The 25,155-nt window shown below is 37.0% G+C and overlaps 1 protein-coding gene across 1 annotated transcript in view; it reads left to right on the forward strand.

Annotated features, from left to right (window-relative positions):
- LOC133521068 (uncharacterized) overlaps nt 1–24,940 on the forward strand; it is a 77,092-nt gene extending 52,152 nt beyond the window's left edge. The window contains exons 3-12 of the mRNA XM_061855812.1: nt 3,004–3,774; nt 5,101–5,276; nt 9,536–9,737; nt 10,241–10,691; nt 16,081–16,259; nt 17,456–17,725; nt 19,503–19,601; nt 20,079–20,319; nt 21,765–21,970; nt 22,609–24,940. Coding sequence (XP_061711796.1) covers nt 3,004–3,774; nt 5,101–5,276; nt 9,536–9,737; nt 10,241–10,691; nt 16,081–16,259; nt 17,456–17,725; nt 19,503–19,601; nt 20,079–20,319; nt 21,765–21,970; nt 22,609–23,790 — 3,777 coding nt within the window. The 3' untranslated portion in view covers nt 23,791–24,940. The remainder of the gene's footprint in view (nt 1–3,003; nt 3,775–5,100; nt 5,277–9,535; nt 9,738–10,240; nt 10,692–16,080; nt 16,260–17,455; nt 17,726–19,502; nt 19,602–20,078; nt 20,320–21,764; nt 21,971–22,608) is intronic.
- The last annotated feature ends 215 nt before the right edge of the window (nt 24,941–25,155 follow it).

Below are 25,155 nucleotides of genomic sequence, written 5' to 3' on the forward strand. Positions count from 1 at the left end.
TCTGGTGTTGCAGGTGTCCATGGGCGGCAGTAATCGCTTACCATCAGGTGATCCGTCTGCTCGTTTGCCTCCTCTATCATAAAAAAAACTGCCTTCGCTCGTATTTTAATTTATCCCCACTCGTTGCGAATTTCCTATTTTCGGCACTTGTATCGTAAATAACCATTGTTTCAAGATCCTTTCGCGTTTCGATGTAAATATCTTGGGCCAATAACTACTTTCTTGTATCATATAACAAACTATGAAAATAATATTAGTTTTGATTAAATATGTATAATTTTTTAATTCACATACCTAATAAATTTTTTATAAATAAAAACAATCTAGAATTTCGATAATTTAAAATTCTTGGACTATTAGTCAGATTATCTTACAGATAATCAGATAGTCAGATTATATATGATGACCCGTCTGGCCTAGTGGGCTGCCTATGAAGCCAATGATCCCGAATTCAAATCCTGGTAAGGGCATTTAATTTATTTGTTCCTGAGTCATGGGTGTTTTCTATGTATTTATAAATATTTATGTATTATATATATCGCTGTCTAAGTACCCTCAACACAAGCCTTATTGAGCTTACTGTGGGACTTAGTCAATTTGTGTAATAATGTCTTTAATATTTATTTATTTATTTATCTTAGACCAAACTTTTTTTCTGTTGTATTATACACGATGTAACACGAGGAACCCGAAACATTTTAAACACGCACTTCTGAGGCCAAAAGAAGGAAAAATGTTAGTTGAGTTTAAGTAAATTTCGCCAAAAAAAATATTTATTGTTTTTTTCTTTCAAAAATTTGTATCTATTTGTACAAAAAAAGAATAATGTTATGGTAAACTGTCACTGAAAATTATTTTTTACGGTTTTTTTTGTATAACCAAATTTTTACAAAGGTTATTTGTCACTTTTTGACATCTATCAATAAGGATATTTGGATTACGCCTCATAATGGTATCATCGTCATCAAAAACGTGTTTTGCACTAAGCTACAATAAAAATATATTTTTTTATTGGTATTAACTCTGAAACTAGGCGAAATCCAGAAAAGTTTATATGACATTTTAGTCTCTAAATGTTATCAGGAATGCACGGTTAAAATCTTTCGGTTTCCTCGTGTTACAGTTACACTGTGTATATATAAGATATACGTACCTATACGTTGAGACATAAGTATATGGTTCTCATTTTTAAAATATTTTTATTTGAACCAACCAAGTCTGCAAAGATGCTGTGGCATTGGCCACATCATTGGATATAAGAGAGAACTGTAAGTTAGCAATATTAAAAATATTCTATTTTAGCGCTTGTGGAAACAATGTCAGCTATCGTGAATATCGTGATCAAATATCGCGCGAATATAATAAAATTAATGATTCGTATTTGTAAGTATTTGCAAAGAGAATTTGAAATAGAGGTGTATTGTCAAAAAAAACTTTGTAGCCACATAAATTTACTGCCATCTTTCGACACATGATTAAAACTTTAAGAACGCCTTTGACTTTGATCCTTACTCCTTGACTCATATGTGTTAAATATCAAAAAGTGGCGCCATCTTACCTAACACACACACACACCACACACACCTAAAGTTTATGGCGCCATCGCTCGAAACGATGCTGTCATACCTTTGGCCTTTGATCTATTACATGACGCCACTTTTTGATATATAACAAATTTAACACATATCAGTAAATAAATAAGGATCAAAGTTTTCTTGGCAATCCACCTTTATTTCAAATTCTCTTTGGTATTTGTCGCGCGAACTGTGAATTCTTCGAAATATATCACGTTTCAGAATAGTGAATAGCAAACTGACAATGACAACACGTATAGCCTCTCCTTTGTTACTTATAGCAATTGTGTACAATGTTTGTTAAATATTGATTCAGCTGAACTCTGTCCCACAGTTAAGGTCTAATATTTACTGTATCGGTTAATAGCTTTATCTTTGAAAAATCATGAATGCTTTGCGAAACTACACTTGATATACTAGATTTTCTTATAAAGTCTAAAATCGTCTCCATACCTGATTATTATATATTATTAAAAATACGCGGTAACTTAAATAAGTGGTATCCAGGCCTGTGTGTAAGAGTTCAGTTGTTCTTTGCTTATTTTATTTTATATTCTAAAGAATAATTACTTATTATATATATATATATATATATATATATATATATATATATATATATATATATATATATATATATTATTCACAAATATTTAATTTTATACATAGAGCACAACAACTTTCGGCAAATAAGGATGCAATTACCTACTTACATGTATGATTTTTTTTGAAGATTTTACTTCCCGTGAGATTCAAATGTTTCTAATACTTAAACCTGTACCCCTAGTGAAAATAAATTCGATTTCCAAACGTGACGTACGCGTTTGCGTTTAGTCTCATTTTGTATTGGATTTCGAAAGAGCGCGCCAAGCGGGAAGTTTTGGAAACTCAAAATCCTATACAAAATGAGACTTAACGCAAACGCGTTCGTCACGTTATGATGTCGATCAAAGTCACACTAGGGGTACTGTAATCTATTGTTTCCCAGAAACTTCCAATTGCGAAAATATATGTAGCGCGTGCACCGCGAGTAAAAAGAAAAGTAAAAAGAAATAATTTTTTTTAGAATGATACGTTTTTAACCTCGAATATCTGTACAAAAATTTTGTGTTGTTGAACGTGTTAATTGAATAAACTTTAAATAAATAAGTAGATATTTTTCATGCATGTAGGCCATGTAGCCCATTCTACTGAGTGGCGCATCTCCCTGTGGTGGTCGTCGAATCAAAGTATCTATGGGTTTGCCATCAATAAACATGGCGGTGAAAACCTAGAAATGTCGCAGTTTAATTCCGTCATAACAAATTTTCCGTTTTCCCATAATCAAAACAAATTACTGGAATACGTTAAGTGCCTGATTGTAGATATCTGTGCTCGTTAACACGATTAGATAACGCGGGAACATCAAACATTCACTATTTTGTTGTTTCAGATGCCTCTGCCGCATCGGGACGCCGTTTTAGCCATATCCCTTTTAATATGCTTAAACATAAACTTAGGAGAAGCAAAGAAAGGAACACATACACCCATCTGCCCCATAGGCTTCGACTTGGCTTACACAGATTATGAAAAGCCAATCTGTTACCGACTGAAAGGCTCCGAAGCATTTGAAGATATCTTCGAAGACTGCGCGGGAAACCTTTACACATCAGAGCTATACCATAGTCTCAACATCACAAAACCTAACGTAGAACTATGGTCCGGGCACAAATCGCTATACCCGGGAGGTCCTTTCATAGACTGGTCTTTCTCTCCGTCAATCGGGAAAGTTCTAACCAGTACTTATGACGTGAAGTATAATCCTGATTTAGGTATAGGAGAAGAGCTGTGTGTAGTGATACATCCTGTTAACAATTTCACAGCTGTAAGATGCGCTGAGAAGCATTATAGATATTGCATGGTAGAGCCTTATGAAGATACTTTATCGAAATGCGAAGAACTGACTGATTATTATAGGTTTTGGAGTCCAAAGGCTACTTGCCTGACTCCTGTTACAGTAAAAGGTGGGAAGGTTAGAGCAAGTTGGAGCCAAGCTCAAATACTATGTTCGAAGCGAGGAGGGTCGCTCCTACATCGAGGATGGCGATATGCCAATAATCCTTTACTCCATATTAACAAGTCAGACTGGATTGATCCTTTGGGCGTAGAGGCGACGGCAGGGAATGAGTTGAGATGGGTTAACTATGAAGATGGTAATGATAAAGTAAGTGTAAATCAAATATGTCTAAAGCTTACCTATACAAATATTGACTTTTAATGAATATCGTTATTTATTTCTCGTTTGTCGGCCCATTTTTTTTGGTAACAATACACTTAAACTATGTTAGTCAAGGTACATAATATACCTAATAAATGATTAAAACACACATATATTAAACGAATACACATAGTTATTTTACATGCAGATTTGTAATACCCAACCTAGTATTTTTGAATGCACACGTATATTAAAATCTGCCTGCAATCGATGTATTCCGGTATTTTTCTGTAAAGCGATAACTACATTCGACTTTTTTAAGGTAGGAAAATTTAATGTTAGTTCTACTTATAGAATTATGAGCTGGTTCCATCCTCCTAGAAGGAAAAAAAATCCCAAATTTTTCATTATTTTACGTATTCTCCGTTCCGTTATCGTTACCGCCGTACAACGTGTATTAAAAGTGGTAACGGAATGGAAAAATAATACTTAGAACCATTTTTTTCTCCTAATGCGATCGAAAGAGGTCGTGATTCTGAGTAGGAAACACATTAAATGTACACATACCTTAGAAAAAAAGTCGAGTATATCAATTTACAGAAAAATGATAATTCTCATTTGTCCCTGCCCCATGTGACCACCGCCATACATGAGGAGGGGACAAATAGAAATACACCCTGCAACCGGATTTAGAATGCTGTTGTGCCTATTCTATATCTTACTAGTTTTTAGTGTTCCGTACAGATCTTTGTTCACGGAATCACTTCGGTCTCGCAAATTGGTTAAATTCGGTTTTCTCAAAGACCGTTTGACGGAGACAGCTGAAATTTTGAACAGTTATAGCAATCACCGCCACCAGTGTAAATAAGTCAAAACTGCTTATTTTATTTTATGGATCTATACTTGTGATTAAGCACATAATTTTCAACGATCATAAGGATCCACTCTGCAGTGGCAGCATGGTTCCAATTTTATCGCTTGTCACTATGCCCGTCACGTTCGCACTTACATAGTTGTTAGAACGTGACAGGCATGGTGACAAATGATAAAGAGCCAACCATCTTAGCCCTACTGCCTGGCTAAGATGGCCGGTTTTTTATCATCTGTCATCATGCCTGTCACGTTCTAACAAGTATGTTAGTGCGAAAGTGACGCATGCCATGACAAGTGACAAAATTGCGACCATGATACCGCCGCTGGCCTAGATTAAGTAAGGATATGTAGACATAAAATTTTCCTCGCAGATGTATGTCGATTTCCTTAAGTTTTTTTGCAGATAATTTATTCATTACCCTCAGTGTCTTTCACTTAAAAGAATATTCATATTTTCAGGTACCCGACTCAGAAAGTGGGAGTTTAGAGGTGGATGAATACATGAGTAACAATACACTAGTTGCGTTACGAGACAACGCCTGGCATCTAGTCAACAACACTTACATATTCATGGATGTCATCTGCGAGAGGTCAATACATCTGAGGAACGTCAGTTTAAATCTAACCGTTGAAAGGTAAGTTATACTTACAGGTTGTAATCGTTAATAAGTGTTTACATACTGTAGTTGGCCATGTAACTGTACTGTACTATATCTACTTGCTAAGTTAATTAATAACTATATCTATGTAAACAAAAACGTAAGCAAATATTGTCCTTTATTACTGAATAAAGATATTTAATAATAATATTTAATAATTAATAACATCCGATTATTCCGTAAATCAAAGATATTTTTTTAAACAGACATCGAAAGTACGTTATCCAATTAGTAAAATTAAATAAATAACTTTGTGTTAATAGAACTATAAATACTTTTAAACTGCGATTTTTATTTACACTAACATGATACATAACGGATTACTATACCTAACTTAAATAGGCCCTTGAAGCATTGTGCCGAGGATGCTGGTGGCATTTCCTCATTGTATCGCAATGCAGATACGTTGTACTAGGAAGCCGCCAGCTCTTCGGTCACCAGTTACGTCAACCAGACGCTTCGCGATTTCTTCAAAAAACTTGTCCGCGCTGGGACCCCATGGACCTAGAGTTTCAACATCACTTATCTAAAATATTAAGTTTAAACGGACCCTTTGACTCAGTCCAAAGGCGCGCTGTGCGAATCAAGTGTCGAAAATTGACGATCCCAAACTCACAAGCGGTATTGAACCTTTAAGTCTAAGGAGAGACTTTGCCTCCTTGTGTGTGTTTTACCGCTTGTACAATGGGCAGTGCTCTGAGGAATTGTTTGACATGATGCCAACGGCCGCTTTCTATCACCGCACCGCTCGCTGTCGGCAGGGAGTTCATCCTCACACCTTAGAACCTAAATGGTCGGTTCATCCTCACACCTTAGAACCTAAATGGTCGCGTACTGTGCGGTTCAAGAGGAATTTCCTCCCGCGGACGCTCCGGCTGTGGAATGAGTTCCCTTCCGAGGTTTTCCCGAGGGTCTACAGTATGGGGTTCTTCAAAAAAGGAGTGTACAGGTTTTTAAAGGGTCGGCAACGCGCATGTAACACCTCTGGAGTTGCAGGCGTCCATAGGCTGTGGTGACTGCTTACCATCAGGCGGGCCGTATGCTTGTTTGCCACCGTCGTGGTATAAAAAAAACGGCCCTCATATGATGCATTTAGTACGACGTTCGATAAGTGGTTAAATTGTCAACAGCAGCAGTGCCCAAACTATGGGTCGTGACCCATTGGTGGGTCGCGAGCGAAATTGGAGTGGAACCATAAGATGCCAACAACAAAATGCAGTTAACGAAATTCTGACTCTCAGTTTCTGACGACTATCCTTGTCTGTAAAAAAAAAGTTATTGACGTAATTTTACTCATTGGACGTGCTATCGATGTCAGTTTAATTTTTTTTTATGAACAAGTATCATGAAAGCTTTTTTCAATCTTTTGGGGCTAGGTCGAAGATTGTCCTCAAAATATTTTTACAGTACATATGGGGCTACTTTATAGCACTAGTGCGAGAAGTAGCATAGGTATTACGTTACTGTGTCGAACATTTAAAGGGCCATATGTACTGTAAAACGTTGTACGATACATGTGCGATTAGGTAATTCGCAACTCGTGTCGATTTAAAACACTCCCTTCGGTCGTGTTTTAATTTATCGCCACTCGTTTCAAATTTCCTATTTTTCGCACTTGTATCGTAATGTACTAATTTATTATAATAGAGTTTTGTTAATTATTGAGATGTTTTGTTTATTGTCATGTTTCGAAAAAGCACAGGCTTGCGCAAGACAAATTAGGTAACCCATGTAATCGGTCGTAAAGTTCACAATTGTTCCGCGTGAAATTGTTACTGCAAAAAGTGCCTCAATGTTTAAAACTAGACGTTCCTTCTATGACCACAAAGAGTTATTTATAAGTTAACCTATGTTATGGAATAAGAATAATATTAAGTAATACCTACATATTGTAGTACCTATTTGACATGTAATTTTATATTATTAATAAATGATGATGATGAAGAAAAACAAAACAACAAAACACACAAACAAAAATGTGAAATTGCTAAACATGATACTACAAATCACCATACAGTTTCATAAGCCAGAAAATCATTACAAGCCTGATAGTTCCGAGTACAATACTCCAGTGATACGTTAATCACAATATCGTGTAGGGTACAGATTATTTACAGATCGATCACCTGTTATCTCTTTATTACATTTCGTCCCATGCTGGAGAATTCTGCCTGGACATTTATAAAGGATAGCTTTGGTTGTGTTTACAAGTTTTAATATAAGGCCTCTAAGCCTAAGCACGTAGAATTTTGTTAAGAGGCTGTCAACACCCAATGTCCTTGAAATTGATGTTACTTAAACAGTTTTTTAAGAAAGACTATTTGTTTTAGTCAAGTAAGAAAAATATATGTTCATATTAATTATATTTCAAAGACCGTGGTTGTACTCGATACATGATTGAACGAAATCGGCTCGATAGAAAATAATTGCAAAGATTGGTCTTAAAATCACAATTAACCGGTTTTATGTCTTTATTGTTTTGACTTATGGGTCTGCAATTAAAATCACAATTTCAAAACATTTATATCTAAACCGCTGTTACATTTGTTATTGATTACAATAGCTATATTATCAAAAAACTAAGCCTGAATTAGCCTGAGGCATTGTTCCCAGGACACTGGCCGCGTTCCCTCTCTGCACAGTGAGGCTAAGTTTTTGTGCGAAAAAAGCGCCAGCTCGTAGGTCGCCAGACACCCAGACTAGTTTAGTAGAAATTTCAAAATTAATTAATAATAATTAATAATAATAATTATTAATTTTCATTTGTTGAGTAAAATATTACACTAATAATCCACTTATTTTTATTTAAATATTTTTCTTATTATTCTCTTGCCCAGGCCCAGTAACATGCGACAGTGTTATCTCATTTACTCCGATACAAATAGACAGTGTGCGCGCTTTAGGTATTGACAGCCTCTTAATTGATACGCCATAATACTTACATCCTATCTTCTACTCGACTTGGTTGAATTAAGATTTCGTATATCAACTATAATTGCGTTCTTTTCATGTATCGGCTCCCACTCAATTATAAGATTCATTTCGATACGTTGTAGTCAACTATAAAAAAAAATACCAATCACGAGCCACCGCGCTCCCATAGAATCATAAATCATTTATTTGCTTGAAAAGGGTTCAGTTATAGAAAAAACTAAAGGGGCGCGGGGTTCGAGGCGCGGAGTCGCGCGTTTATGTTTTATACATTTTTCTCTACTACTGTGAGATACTTACCGATTTTCGTTTATTAATTAGGTTTTATAGTAAAAAAATATATTATTTCAGATGACTCGTAGAAAAAGTATTGTATACAATAGTGATTTATTAAGCTTTTAAATTTCGTACCTTACTTAGGCAACTCAGCAAGCTTCGTTGACTTAACACGGTACTCGACTGAAAAGCTCTCTATTATATCACGATTGTATAGAATACTGTTTTATCCCACGCGCATAATTATATAGCCATCCTATGCTACCTTATAAATTATATATTGAATTCTACGAGTATAACAAAGAAAACAACAGTTTAATGCTTAATTTGTAGTAGTCTTTTTTATTTTTGTAATATCGGGATGCTCGATTGCGTTTAGATGTATCGGGTAATTAAATAATACCAATACTACAACTATTTCACAATTATTTACATATTGTAAGACTACCTACATCTTACCAGCAGTTTTACCCAATCGTACAGTCGCCATCAGATATATCGGAGCGGCCGAGGTTCTCAAAAATATCTGAACACGCACTCTAGCGCCTTGACAATAGAGGCGTATTCAGAAATTTATGAGCACCTTGGCCGCTCCGGTATATCTGATGACGACTGCACATCGGCAAACGCTAAACGAAAAGAAGATACTATGATGACCGATGCTACGAAAAGTCACGTGACTATTTACAAATATCGGGCGGAAAGCGTCAACTTTGCTCCCATTGCGCTAAACGAAGTTGCCGCTTTCCGCCTCCATCGAGCAGAAAAATAGTATGCGCACCACGGGAGGAAACGTAGGACATTCCATCCCACCTGTTGCCCACCCTCGCCTTCGGCTCGGGTAACAATTTTACACGCGGCACGCAATTCCCTACTTTTCCTCCCTTGGGACACAACTATTTAAGTTTAAATTGACTGTTCTATCAATAATTGACATCTTAGCTAGGTCTGCAGTACAGAGTCTATGTGCCAATACAAAGGGGGAACGTTTAGCTACCACAATTTTTAAAAGTTCTCTTTTATTTCAGGGACCATGTTATCCTTTCAGTAAATGACTCAGTCGACGAGTCCAACATCCACTGCTACACCGACGCCATCATATATTCCCCGACTAACATCACCATGATAGCCCTCGACGACAATAAGTACACACTCACGACCAAATCTGACGGCATGTACTGGTGTATTCACAGGGATTCTAGAAACTTTCGAGTGTCCCAGTCCAATAAGGTAATCAAATCATAGCTTAACTACCAACAACAACTGCGTTTGACCGGTCTGGCTTCATGGGTATGGTACCTGCCTATGAAGTCGATGGTCCTGGGTTCGAATCCCGGTAAGGGTATTAATTTGTGTGATGAGCACAGATATTTGTTCCTGAGTCATTGGTATTTTCTATGTATTTAAGTATTTGTATATAAATTATATCGTTGTCTGAGTACCCACAACACAAGCCTTAGTCAATTCGTGTAAGAATGTCCCTATAATATTTTTTTAATAGATGGATCCAATGTTCAGCTTGCTAACTCTAAAAGACAACAAGTACTATGATATCAAAATGAAGAGCTTTGAATGACTATTAAAAATTATATGCCACTTGTTACGCATTTAGATCTTATTTTATTGGAGCAAGAACTTCAAGGTTCACTGCGTCGTGTTTTTAGTTTTTAATAGGAAGGGTTATTATTATATCTAATTTAGTTTTTTTTATTTATTGTAATTTTTGCTGTCAGGTCCTCTTCGTCCGCAAGAAACTAGTTGAGAACCTCTACGCTATCAAAATAAAACTGAAAGGAAGATACAGGTTCGAAAACTTCGACAAACAATTCAAAATCTGGGACAGAAAAATAAAAGAATACATCTACTACAGAACCAAGTACGTCGAAAGATTTGGAGAGATCACCACCATTAATGGCCATGAGGCCGAGGGGATACTTCAAAACTACAAAAGATCTACAGGGGATGATTCTGGTGAAGGGTCTTTTAAGGAGACTGATGTTATATATATGACGAAGACAAAGAGATTGTTTCTGGATGGAAGGACTGTGTTGCTCCATGTGCAATTGAATCCGATGATGAAGGTTGTACTTCCAGGGTACTGGGAAGGTCTGGAGGTGGTGTACATGAGACCGGCATTCTTCTGCTCTGGTGATGGATTGCCAGAGATTAAACGAGTGCCGTTAGGTAAGATATCATTCCATAGTATTTCAAAAAATCGCGATATAGTGAAGAGCTTTTCAGTCAAGTACCGTGTTTAGGCCACGAAGCTTGAAGTAGCCTAAGTAAGGCACGAAAGTTGTAGTTGAGTTGGGACCCCGTAGTGAAAAGTATGCGATGATAGTTTGGTATATGAAGTCTTAATTCAAAGAGTACAAAAAAATATTAATTCAGTTTGCAAAAGGATTCTTAGGGGTAGAAAAGTGAAACAGTGAAAGATGCGAACGAACAGACACGAGATCAATCATCATTTTCAAAGTTTCGATTGGAGTTTTCTACACATCACATCACATGCCCCCTGACTTTGTACCGATGAAGCATTTTTGATAACTGCAATGATATCGAAAGTTGGTAAAATTCACTGTTTACCTAAATGTTGTCTCAAATCTTATCGAACAATTTATCGGGTACTTCATAGTATGTTTTCTTAGTTTATCGGCTATCTATAGATTAGATCATCTTTTGATAGGGCTAGCTTATAAATTGTACTAGATACTTAAACAATCTTAATATCTTGGAATTTACCTACGATATGACTAATATTTTTTAACAGAATGGTAAAAAGCGCGGTATATATTATGTCCTTAATTGAAGAATTTTATTGGCTTTTTCTGAAAAATATATATTAGGGTGTCCCTTATTTTACGATGTTCAGAAATTAACAACGCACACCCCCTAAATCGGTTCATTGTATCCGAAAACACACTAAAAATAAATTTCAGGTCATCCTGTAACTGCAACCCGTGCCGACTTTCATGCGATTTTACCATACAATGTACGTATTTCAATTACCATTTTTTTCCCCTTTCGTATTTTTTTTCCATCGCGCATACTACTGCCTTATAATCATTATTTTACAAAAAAATCTCGATGCGAACGAAAAACTAATAAAAAATTATCAAATTACCGTCTGACCAAATTTCTCTATAGTAATTTGTATGGGAATTTCAGTTTTAAGTTGGCACGCGTTCTTGTTACACGAATGTACTGAAAAAAAATCAGGATGTTTTGGGGTAGTATCATTAGGGTATACGTTGTTAAATTTAAAAATCGCAAATTAAGGGAGTCCCTAATATGAATAGTGTATAATTTTGAAGATCCTATATAAGTAACGTTCATGCGAAATTTTTTAAAAATAGGCCTAAAATAATATTTTACTCATCTTCATCAACTTCATCAGAAGCGCGGCGCGTGGGGGATCCAATGATCCTATTTAACATCATTCCTATTTATTAGCTATCATTTTCGGAATATTCATTCAATATTGTATAACTGTTGTATTTTTTTATGCTAACTACTAGGCAAAGGTCTGCAAACCAAATTGATTTACTCTTGTGTAGTACTTGGATTCTATTTATCATTTTAGGTGTTTGCTGCTGTAATATAAAACATTGTACTATTATTACCTAAGCTTACCTACCTATTATTTACGATTATTTGTTTTATTTAAATTGTATAAATATAATGTCGAATGTTGCCTTTGGAAACTTAAAACATGCTTGCAGTAGGAAAAAACGCATCTTCTTTGACAGGCGTTTCGGCAGCTATTCCGTTCCATTCAGACAACTTATTAAGAACGGTTTTTCAATATACAATATTAAAAATAAATGTGTTACAATGGTAAGTATTAATATATGATATATGTATATTTCTATTATTCTTACACTTACGGTAGGTTTTATGTTCATTACGAATTTTAAAGGAAACTAACATTAACACTCATCAATGAGTCAGTAGTCATGAATTGGAAAAAGTATACATTTAAAAAATATGGAAAAGTGAAGTGAGTGCTGTCTTAGAAAAAATATTGTGTGCAACGGCACGTTACATAATTAGGTCTTAAAATTCTTCGGCCTGTCTTTATAAAACTTGACATCGTTGCGTAACTTCGGCCCTTGAATTTTAAGAACCAGGGCTGCCAGTACACAAATCTTGATTATACAGTCCAACGTCAAAAATTATACGAAATTCGATTGCATTATACGAAAACGATTATACCCGACTTTTTTAATACTTACTTCAAAAACCGACTTGTATATAGTAAGTAGTAACTAAAATCTCTTAATAAGCAGACCGAAACACGGCATAAAAAGTAAAACACGTCTCACATATTAACAAACACCCATCATATAGAACACTAAACCGATCAAATGATGAGTCTAAAGAGAAAAACCACTCAAACCGTCACCGTATCGTATTATCAAGTTGGCAATCCATCTCTGTTAATCCCGTGCTGAAATAGAAATGCAAAATAACCATTCGTGTTCTTTCGTATCCAATTATACCGAACGACTACCTATACATGATAGATACGATAATCAGTCCGATTATACGAAATTCGTATCGAATTATACGATCTGGCAGCTCTGTTAAGAACCCTTATTATGTACCTGTTGCACAAAATACTTAATATTTCAAACATGAAACTCATCCAATTATAATACTTGGAGCATGGACTTGCTAATTGCGTCAAATTATCTCATTGAGTTCCGAGTATCAAGTTCAGAGCACCAAGGGTCAGACGCGGAGCAAAATTATACTACCTATCTCTATCGCTGTTAAGGAGAAGCTTCAAATCCTGGCTCGTACCAATGAGTTTTTCGGAACTTGTGTACGAAATATCATTTGGTGTTTACCCCTAGCGTTTCGGTGGAGGAATACTGCGTGAGGAAACCTGCATACATCTGCAAAGAAATTGGAAGGTGTATGTACAGTCAAGTGTAAAAATATTGGTGTACATATCTTACTCAAAAATATGTCCCATAGCATCTTATTCCAGTGTAATAAGAGCGTAGTACCATATTTATGAGACGATTCTTTCGATATATATTTTTGCACTTGACTGTACTTAGTTCCCAATCCGCATTGGACTAAAGCCCAAGCCTTGAGCATGAGAGGAGGCCTGTGCTGTGCCCAGCAATGGGATGTATATACTCGTAGGTTGAATTATTATTATTATTAAATGAACATAAATAGTATGATTTTAAAGAGAATTAAACGTAAACACATTTAAAATTGGAGAATCTAAGTGTAAAGGATGACTCACGTTAGATCGGGCCGGGTCCGGTCCGAGGCATCTCACACTTCGGTTTCTTTACTTTCTATAGAAAAAATCACGTGATCAATTATAGAAAACAGTGTCGGTTGCCTCGGCCCAGTCCCGGGCCGTTTTAGTTCCTTAAGTCTACAAACAACACAGATGTGATTTAGACCTACATACAATAGGGTACTCATAACAAATATACCTGTTAATTAAAAAACCAATTAAACTGCACTATCTTTAACCCATATTCAGAAAACATAATATGAGTATCTGTACTTATTCCAAAATACCACTAATGACGGTGTCTTAAGTTTTCCATATTAGGTCTAACGACTGTAGGCACCATTCATATTCTTTTTAGAATTTGTTTTGCTTTACTAATTTGTCATTCTCACTGTGTTTTAATACTTTTAATTACTTTAGGCAGGCAATTTTTTATTCCGTATTACGTTAGTACGCAAATTATATGTGTATGACCTCATTAATATACGAGTATTTACTTTAAAATGGACTTTACTTTTAGACCTTGAAGTCATAACAAATCGTGTATGTAAAGAAATACGTGCGCCGTTGGTGAATCACGTAATTCTTCATATGTTTGACAGTGCAGCGGCCGTGAGGCCAATTCAAACCCTTGCCCAAATGCCATTTTAAAAGAATAATAGTACATTTGAATTTTGATAATGGAATAAAAGGTTCTACATTCAAAACAGCAATAATGACTCTAGGACTTAGGGGGATAAATGTACGAACAAGTATCAATTGGCTCAAATTCGTGTGCGTGACACCACTGTACTGGTCCCATTTTTATTGCTCGTAAGGCCCGTCCTTAGATACATGTCAATGGCGTGCGAATGATAATTAAATGACATCATTTAGATATCAAAACGTAATGTATGAGTAGGGAGTTGTGTATGTAAAGTAAAAGCCATGAAAGAAAAATCATACAGTCATACATGTGTGATAAGTTGATGTTAAAATGTGACGACCACGATGATGACAGACGATAAATTTTAGACCGTCTTAGGCTGTCTGCAATGTAATGTAATTTCATGGAAAAATTATGAATGAATAAAATCGCCATACAATTTTGGCTGATGGTACAAACCATCACACATAGGAAGTCCCTTTAACTTTGAGAAACTTTAACTATGGGGTAAAATCCCGTCATATCATCTCTGACATCTGTTCAGCCAAAATGTTTGAAGGGGCCAATATGGTTTTCTGCGATTTCGATTTCAGCTTTCGTTCCACAAGAAATGTTGCTATGACCAATTTACCATATATGTATATATGTCAAACCACCTCGCAAAATATGGCTAAGAGTTGAACACTTTTTATCTTTTAGCTTTGGTAAATTTTCAGAGCTGAAAGATGATTTCTCAAAATCAAAATATTCTTTATTCAAATAGGCCTAGCAACAAGCACTTTTAAATCGTCAAATTTTACAAATATCATCTTAATCTAAATATCAGAGCAATTTATTGATGCAGTTATTATTGTTCTAAAAAAAACATTGAACTATTATAGATATGGTAAACTTAATAATAAGAATTTCATAAAAAGATCGTCATACATCAAAATTGTATAAAAATACTAGTCTAGAACCTTTCTAGAATAAAATCTAAATGTCAAAAAATACGGTATATATATACATTGAATTATCAATTTCATCATTAATATCATAACAATAAATAATACATTCTTTACAATCACACTTAATCCCACGGTGTTTCATCATTCATGTAGTCTTGTGTGCTATAATAGGCTTTAGAGATAAGCTTACGTTTTACATAATTTTTAAATTTACTAACAGACAATTCAGTTATAATATTAGGAAGTTTATTGTAAAATCTTACACAATTACCCATGAATGATTTCTTAATTTTATGGAGCCTAGTGAAGGGCACTGCGAGCTTATGCTTATTTCTAGTATTAATATTATGTATTTCACAGTTTTTCTTAAAACTGGCAATGTTTTTATGTACATACAGAATATTCTCATAAATATATTGACAGTGTACTGTCATTATGTTAATGTCCTTAAACTTATCTCTAAGTGTGTCTCTATGGTACATTTTATATATTGCACGAATAGCCCTCTTCTGCAGAACAAAAATGGTATTTATCTCTGAAGCACTACCCCATAGTAAAATACCATATGACATAATGCTATGAAAGTAACTAAAGTAAACTAATCGAGCTGTTTTCACGTCTGTTGTTCGTTCGTTCGTTCGTTCGTTCGTTCGTTCTCATTGTAAAAATTGCAGTTTTTCGAATTCCATGCTTGATCGTCTATCTATCGTTTTCCAGGCCAGTCCGTGATCACGACCGGCTGCCGTAACCACACCTGCACAGGAGACTTCAACACCGGCGTCTCTTTTGTCATCACCGAAGCCAAAAACTGCTCTATGCCGTCAGATACCGTCACCAGCAGGGAGACTAATATTACTGTCTACATGCCGACGGCTGAGCCGAAAACTACTACAGTTGTGAGTATCATTATAGACAGTGCACTTGCAAATACACTTACCTGGAAGACGTTCAGTTTGTGATCGCCCAAGCTGATAACTACTCTTGGCCGTCAAAACTGTCATCGTCACCAGCAGGACGAATTACTGTCTACATGCCGACGGCTGAGCCGAAAACTACCTACTATAGTGGTGAGTATCATTATAGACAGTGCACTCGCAAATACACTTACCTGGAAGTAGTTCAGTTTGTCATCACCCAAGTGCTCTATAACGTCAGAAACCGTCACCAGCAGGGAGACTAATATTACTGTCTACATGCAGCTGAGCCGAAAACTACTACAGTTGTGAGTATCAGTCTAGACCAGTGCACTCGCAAATACCCTTACCTGGAAGATGTTCAGTTTGTCATCACCCAAGTCAACGGCTTTATACCGTGAATAGCAGGACGACTAATATTCATGGTGATATGTCGACTGCTGGGCCGAAAACGTCTACTACAGTTGTGAGTATTATTCTAGAACTGTGATCATCACCGGCTGCTTGGGAGAATTGAATGTCGCACTGAGGTCCGAATCAATTAAAAGTGGAAAAATGTACTCTATCTTGGGTGGGACTTAAACCACCACTGGATCGCTAGCGCAATGCTCTTCCATCTGAGCTACCAAGACACCACCCAACACAGCAAATATCTCCACCATATGGGCCTTTAGGCACCCCTAGCGACATCTACCGTAGGAGTTACGTTCCTGCTTGATACAAAATTAATTTAAATATCGTACATCCCGTGATTTTCACCAACCTGCCTGTGATCAAATAGAATATAATAGCAGTCGGCATGCCCACGATATTATCAGACTAAACTCTGACCACGCTAACTTTGCACTAACTCGGATGTAACAATGCATACATATCCCTATAAACTCCGTACTTAATGTAGCACTTGGCATGAAAACTTAGCGTGGTCCGACTCTAGTACTTTGCTACCTAGGCACAAACAAGTAAGTAAAATATTTTAAAATACAGCTCAATATCGAATTTCAATCGAATCATTAAAAATCCAATATTTAAAATAAAGATGAAACTGCCATAACAATTATTAATATTCTTATCAATCTTGCTTCGCATGGCAAATCACTGCAGAAATATCACAAAGTCAAGAAATAAATGCTATTAACATCTATCATGCCCACTAACAATAACTAAAAAAATTATAGCTTAGCGATGGCATGGAGAGAAATCAGGACGACAGTCTCGAATCCACCCAAAGCACCCCCTGTACCGAAGAAACAACCACAGAACCTACACAACTAACCACGGTCGACACATCATATAGCAATGAAGTCACAGCTAAGGAAGAAGTTACTACCACGGAAAAGGTGTTTACGGCCAGCCCTGTTCTTCCAACATTCTTGCCACGGCCACCCCCCACTACACCTGAACCGCCTGCTCCTGAACAGCCTACTACTGAACGACCTCGACGACCGGTAAGAAGATCCAATTCGAACGTACATTTAAACATCAAAATGATATTTCAATTTAATCCTGGCGCACTTTTATGGTCCCTAAGGACCATAATTTTATATCCAGAACGCAGGTTTGGTTATCATTCGTGCATATATTTCACGCATACTCGTATTTACCATCGGGTTCAATTTTGCATGGACAATTCATGAATGATTTCATTCATAACTTGTCCAAGCACTTTTGAACCCTACTGATAGATAGATAGATAGATAAAATCTTTATTCAACCACAACTTACATGCTTTGTGACACAAACAAATAACAAGAGAAAAATAAAATTGACAAGAGACAAAGAAAAAGTTACATACAATTTGACACTAATATCAATAACAATGTATTACGTGTCTTATTTTTAGATTAGTAGAGATATTAGTAGAGGGTCATGTGTTGTGGTAAAGAATAGGCGCTGACTCAGCATACATGCTGCGGAGACCACAGCGCTGATCTTCCGTCAGAACCTTAAAACCTACACTAATAAAAGACCAGTGCAGCGCTAGTCAATGTACTTATATGTATAAATATATATGCATATTACATATATTTGCACTGTAAGTGTGTAAGGTACTGTAAATATTTGCATGAAAATATGACACGTAGTTATTATACTGTACATAATAACAAATGGACATCATTTAGATATCCCTTTGATGTCATAATGTAATTTTGAATTGGCCTCAAACGAGAGACAGCTTTCCCAGATGTATTGAAAAATATCGGTTTAAAGATTTGCATTCAACACAAACTTACAGTGATGAATATACAAAAAATCCGATGTGACAATACAAAGACAAAAAAAAAATGAAATGATATAATTCCAATAAAAATAACATTACCCTGATTTGTAGAGTCGCCATCAGATATATTGGAGCGGCCAAGGTGCTCAAAATATCTTAACAAGTACTTTAATACCTTGACTAAAGAGGCGTTTGCAGATTGCAATCGTTTTCATTCATTCATGTCAGTTGTGGAGAATAAATTTTAACTTTAATATTTCAACATGATTTCAACCTTTATTAATGATATTGGACACGTATTGGTTTTTAACATTTCTTCATTCGCCAGTGTTGCATGATCAAAATGCATGTGAAACATAACTATATTGCTCTGCAAAGCTTATTAAATTTTACTTTATCCCAGCTGATTGATTAAAATATAAATATACGTGTATATGGAACGTTAATTCCAATTGACCTTTAACCAGTACAAATTGAACCGTAAACAGTAACGGACGGTTACAGTTTACGGTTCAATTTATAATGGTTATGGTCATATCATTAACGTTTTGGCCAACACTGATATATATTGATATTTGTTCCTGGGTTATGGGTGTTATCTATGTATTGAAGTATTTGTATATTATATATGTTGTTGTCTGAGTGCCCACAACACAAGCCTTCTTGAGCTTACCATGGGGCGTAGTCAATTTATGTAAGAATGTCCTATAATATTTATTTATTTCAAATGTCTTATCTAGTTAAGACTATATTTTTGTAAGGGTACTTAGGATGCATACCAACATACTCGCAAAAACTCCCATTACGAAATTATCTCCTATGCACTAGACTTAAGTCCTCCCTTTCGCTTTCAGAGAAGGCACTGGGAAAGGACAAACGGTGCATTACGCGCTCTAACTAACGTTTTATAATTATAAAGATTATCTTTATTTGTAATTAGAATAAGCTAGGATTGTATCTTATTCTAATTTCTAATGCCAAAATGATTTGTATACGATTTTCAGGAAGAACAGCTACAGCAAGTGTTGCACGATTTGGAAGCAATAGTCAATAATGACACCATTTCCATTATGATGGATACCGCCAGCGAAGCTGTTGAGCAGGTAATTTTAATTGTCTACTTATTTGACATTTTAGGTGATGACATTTATAAGATTGTACAAATAATAGATTGGTTACAAAATAGGTACCCTATCGATTACAAAATATGTAATAGGTAAAATATATTTTTTGTAAGGATTTCAATTAAGTAACTAGGCGTCCAACTCATATGTTTGATCTACATATAGACGGATTACACGGGTCACATGCTTTTCATTTATTTATACATATACCCCCTTATTCATAAACGTGTACTAAAGTTACGATGCCGCTAATAATCTTTTGTCCCTTTCCATCATACCAATACGTCGGAAAGGGACAAGCGATTATTAGTGGCATCGTAACTTTAGTACACGTTTATGAATAAGGGGGTTACTGTATTAATTAAGCCCACAATTGTCCTCTTGTAATATCTACTGAAATCGTAGCCGTTATGTTAAAACAATATATTTAAGTATCTTTATATTTTTATATTTCAGGTGGATGCACTCCTGGATATAGAAGATGAATTAGAGATCCCCGGTCAACTGCTTCACCTAGTAGATGAACTGGCCGCCAGAGTTAACCTGAATGGTGCCCATCAAGCGCAGGCCATCGCCAACAACATAGCTATGCTCATGGCTGACGCGAGTCCGGAGAGTCCGGTGAAAGGACTCAGGATTGCTGCCCAGAGTACTGGGGGTGAGGTGTTCTCGGCTGATGCCTTTGAGATTATTTCCGGTAAGTTCTTTATGAAGGATAGCCAACAATAGCCATGCTTATGGCTAACGCGAGTCCGGAGAGTCCGGTGAAAGGACTCAGGATTGCTGCCCAGAGTACTGGGGGTGAGGTGTTCTCGGCTGATGCCTTTGAGATTATTTCCGGTAAGTTCTTTATGAAGGATAGCCAACAATAGCCATGCTTATGGCTAACGCGAGTCCGGAGAGTCCGGTGAAAGGACTCAGGATTGCTGCCCAGAGTACTGGGGGTGAGGTGTTCTCGGCTGATGCCTTTGAGATTATTTCCGGTAAGTTCTTTATAAAGGATAGCCAACAATAGCCATGCTTATGGCTAACGCGAGTCCGGAGAGTCCGGTGAAAGGAATCAGGATTGCTGCCCAGAGTACTGGGGGTGAGGTGTTCTCGGCTGATGCCTTTGAGATTATTTCCGGTAAGTTCTTTATGAAGGATAGCCAACAATAGCTATGCTTATGGCTAACGCGAGTCCGGAGAGTCCGGTGAAAGGACTCAGGATTGCTGCCCAGAGTACTGGGGGTGAGGTGTTCTCGGCTGATGCCTTTGAGATTATTTCCGGTAAGTTATTTACGAAGGATTGCCAACAATAGCCATGCTTATGGTTAACGCGAGTCCGGGGAGTCCGGTGAAAGGACTCAGGATTGCTGCCCAAGGTACTGGGGGTGAGGTGTTCTCTGCTGATGCCTTTGAGATTATTTCCGGTAAGTTCCTTACGAAGCGTTGCCAACAACATCGTCATGCTTATGGCCTATGCGAATCCAGAGAATCCGGTAAAGGGATTGAAGATTGCTGCACAGGGTGGAATGAGGTGCGTTGTGCTAACGTGTTTGAGATTGTTTGAAGTGAGTTTATGCAGAAGCCGTGAACTAATCAATGCCAGATTCATTAAATAAATACCTATGGCATCCAAGACTACCTAATGCTACAATTAAACTAACAAAAAATTATGTCAAAGAAATGTATGCATGGCAGATCATCCTTTTCATTGCATTTTACATTACATTTTCACATATTTACTTCTAAATCGGACTAACTTTGTTTTATTAAAAAAAGGAGGTTCTGAGTTTAATCCATATGTTTGTATGTATTGTATGTGTCAATGTAAGTATGTATATATGTAGGTTTGTCCTAGAGATAATTCTCGCGTATTAGAGTGATACCAATTTCTGTTATTTGTCGAACTATAAATGAAAACGAATGAATTCGACAAAGCAATTTGTACAAATGCCCTCAAACCAACGTCATTTCACAAAATATTAGTTTAATGGCAATTATAGTTGAAAACATATTTTGCATCGTATTGTCCTCTTATTCATCGTTAGATCAATCGAATGTATTTATATGTGATTTACACGTTACACCAAAAAAATACTTACATAAAGCAGATTCTCTAGGATTGTAATAAGCCCTATGTATTTTTGCAAATTGCAGAAGAAGTGAATGCCACCCACCTATACGTCGATGAGAGCGATGCAGTCGTGCACCTTCCAGAATCAGTCACCAATTCATCCCGTCGGATCAGCTTCGTCGTGTTCCGGAATGATCGCGCCTTCATGTCTAGCCACGGGCTTTATTCTGTCAACAGCAGAGTTCTTAGCATCAAGATTGAAGACCTCACCCAGTTCGCTGACGGGGAAGTAAGTTGTCTTTATTTCTCTCCCTGTTCTCTTCGATCCTTTTTCCGCATTCGCTTTATGTTTCTTATTTTCTTCTCCCTGCTGTCCCACTTCTTCTAGCTACACTTACTTTCTTACTGCCTCACTTTATCTCTCACCCGCTGTCTTGTTTTTGATTTATTCTTAAAAACACTATTTCTTGTTTTTATACTAAACTTATTCCTTCTTCTTCCTCGCGTTATCCCAGCATTTTGCCACGGCTCATGGGAGCCTGGGGTCCGCTTGGCAACTAATCCCGAGAATTGGCGCAGGCACTAGTTTTTACGAAAGCGACTGCCATCTGACCTTCCAACCCAGAAGGTAAACTAGGCTTTATTAGGGATTAGTCCGGTTTCCTCACGATGTTTTCCTTCACCGAAAAGTGACTGGTAAATATCAAATGATATTTCGTACATAACTCCGAAAAACTCATTGGTACGAGCCGGGGTTTGAACCCGCGACCTCCGGATTGCAAGTCGAACGCTCTTACCGCTAGGCCACCAGCGCCTTTTATACTAAACTTATTCAATGTAAACAAATTTATTTTATTTTATAATGACTGCTCATGTCATGTCAGTACATTACCACAAAAACTTCATAGTTCTCAATTCTCTTTTCAGGTAATAGATATCCATCTTCGACCAATAGCAGGCGATCTTGAAAGGAACCAAACCCGCAGCTGCGCCTACTGGCACTTCCTCGACGACAACTCCGGCTACTGGTCACAAGATGGCTGCACTTTCATCCCGTCCTCCCGAGCCGGCCAACTGGACACGTGCCGCTGCGACCACCTCACCCACTTCGCCGAGGTCCTGGTTCCTAAGACTGTCTTCTCAGAGCGAAATGAGGCAGTTCTAGAAGTCCTTTCCATCGTAGGATGTGTTTTGTCTATCGTAGGGTTACTTTGCGTTGGTATAACAGCAGCTTTATTCCGGTCCTGGAGAAGAGACTTCAGCAACAAGATCTGGTTGCAACTCTGCATTGCAATCTTTATTCTAATAGTCTGTTTCTTAGTTGTAGTGTTCGCTAATTTTGATCACTACGACGTTACATGTTTGTTAGTTGGTGTCTTGTTGCATTATTCCGTTTTAGCATCGTTTTGCTGGATGCTTGTAGCAGCTGTTTTGTCATACAGGAGACTGGTTTTAGTTTTTACTAGGGATGCGTCTCATAAGTTGTTGAGAGCTTCGGCATTTTCCTGGGGGACTCCATGCGCTGTAGTAGGAATACTTCTTGCCGTTAGTCCGCATGCCTATTCAGGACAGTTTGAGGAGATGTCTCCCAGTTCAAGCTTCTGCTATCCATCCGGGCTTGGACTTTGGTTGACGGTCTACGCCCCTATAGCTATCATGTTACTCGCAAACTGGACGCTATTTGTTCTGATAGTTCGTTCCGTGTTTGCTTCAAGAAGGATCCAGAGGCACGGCGATTCTAATGAAGCCCTAAGATGCGCTTCGGTTAGCTGTCTCTTGGTCTTCCTATTTGGTTTACCCTGGATTTTCGGTCTATTTGCTTCAAACATTGTCGCGGCATATCTTTTCACGTTGACTGCGACTTTCCAAGGTTTCGTTCTCTTTATTTTCTTCGTGTTGGGGAATAAAAAGACTAGAGATCTGTGGTTGAACAAGCTGAAAATCAAGCAGACCCAGAAGATACCAGTCACATCGTCGACTTATACCAATAATAAGAGCCAGAACTCTGCCTCGGAGTGGAGGAAAGGACGGTCTACTCCTGCCACTATTGAAGCTAACGCCTCCAAGCCTAGGTCTCTCTCTTCTCCTGATGAATCCAGGTTTTCTTGACAGAGATGAGAAATCAAAAAGTTCATGTCCTACCTCTTTGCGTATCCAACATTTTCTTTTGGTAACTTTTTCATTTGAAAGTTAACTATAAGATGTATTGTCTCGAAAAATTAACTCGATCGACTTGTATTCTAGATTGTAAGTGACTTCAGTATTAAGGATGTCTCACGCTAGACTGGGCCGGGGCTGGAGAGTCCGATACCTCTCATGTTCTATGACGGCTGATCGGTGATCTATAGAAGTGCTTTCCATAGAAAACGAAGCGCCGGAAGCTCCGGCCCGGCCCCGGCCCAGTCCAGCGTGAGTCATTCTTTAGTCTTATTTCTTTGACCTTAAGGTATTCGCCTTAGAAGTGTGTTTGAAACCATTAGCCAATTTAAATACAAGGTTAATTAAGTACTAAGCAGGGCCATCTGTTAACGTAATCAGTTTTTCAATAGCGAAAATTTGAGCAGAGACCTAACTGGTACAGGAATTTCGAACTTGCAGTAGTCGCGACCATATGGAAAACGGGTCCAGTTCTTAACAACTGGGTTGGAAGTTTCTCGATCCCGGTGAATTTTTCCAAAGAGGCTGCCAAGAGTCTAAGAGCGCGTGTTGTGTTGCGCGTTTTAATTTCGAGAGAACGGGCCGTTTTTTCCGGTTTTCCTTTTAAATATTATCATAAAATGTGACACGCGTGATTCTATTCACGTACATAAAACCAACCTTGACCTTAATTAGTTTTGGATGTATGTATTGTACGAGTAAGTATGTACTGTAGTAAGTAGAAACATATCATAAGTCTTTATCTAGTCTGAAAATGGTTTTATCAGTTTCATTTTAGTAACTTTCACTTGTCTTACATAAATTTCTTCATTAGCAGCAAAGAGTTACCAAATATTAAACTATTTATAATTACATTTCGTATTAGTCGTTAGGTATTAAATGCAATTACCTATTCAGTATTTTCATTTACATTAAGGGGAAAAGTTTGTTGTAAATACACATTTTTGTAAACATTAGTTTTAAACTTTTAAATGTAAGATAAATGGATTGTACAGACAGAACAAACTATTAGAATATACTGAAATATTTATTTAAACAATAAAGTGTAAGAATCGAGGCATTTAATGTTGTAATTGGAATAAAAAATTATCATTTACTTTAATAGTGCTTTATTTATTAAATTTTACCTACTTATAATACCTATAGTATAGTTGTAGTAGCAATTTTAACAATGCCGGATTAGTGACCACGATCGACGTGTTGCCTCCCTATCACACTTACGTACGAATTTATAAGTGCGACAGAGAGGCAACACGTCGAACTTGGTTCGCGGTAGGCCCACAGATATCAGGGGCGGCCAAACGTGGCAAAAAATGA

The sequence above is a fragment of the Cydia pomonella genome, chromosome 9 (genome assembly GCF_033807575.1).
Source record: "Cydia pomonella isolate Wapato2018A chromosome 9, ilCydPomo1, whole genome shotgun sequence".
NCBI classification, from domain to species: Eukaryota; Metazoa; Arthropoda; class Insecta; order Lepidoptera; family Tortricidae; genus Cydia; species Cydia pomonella.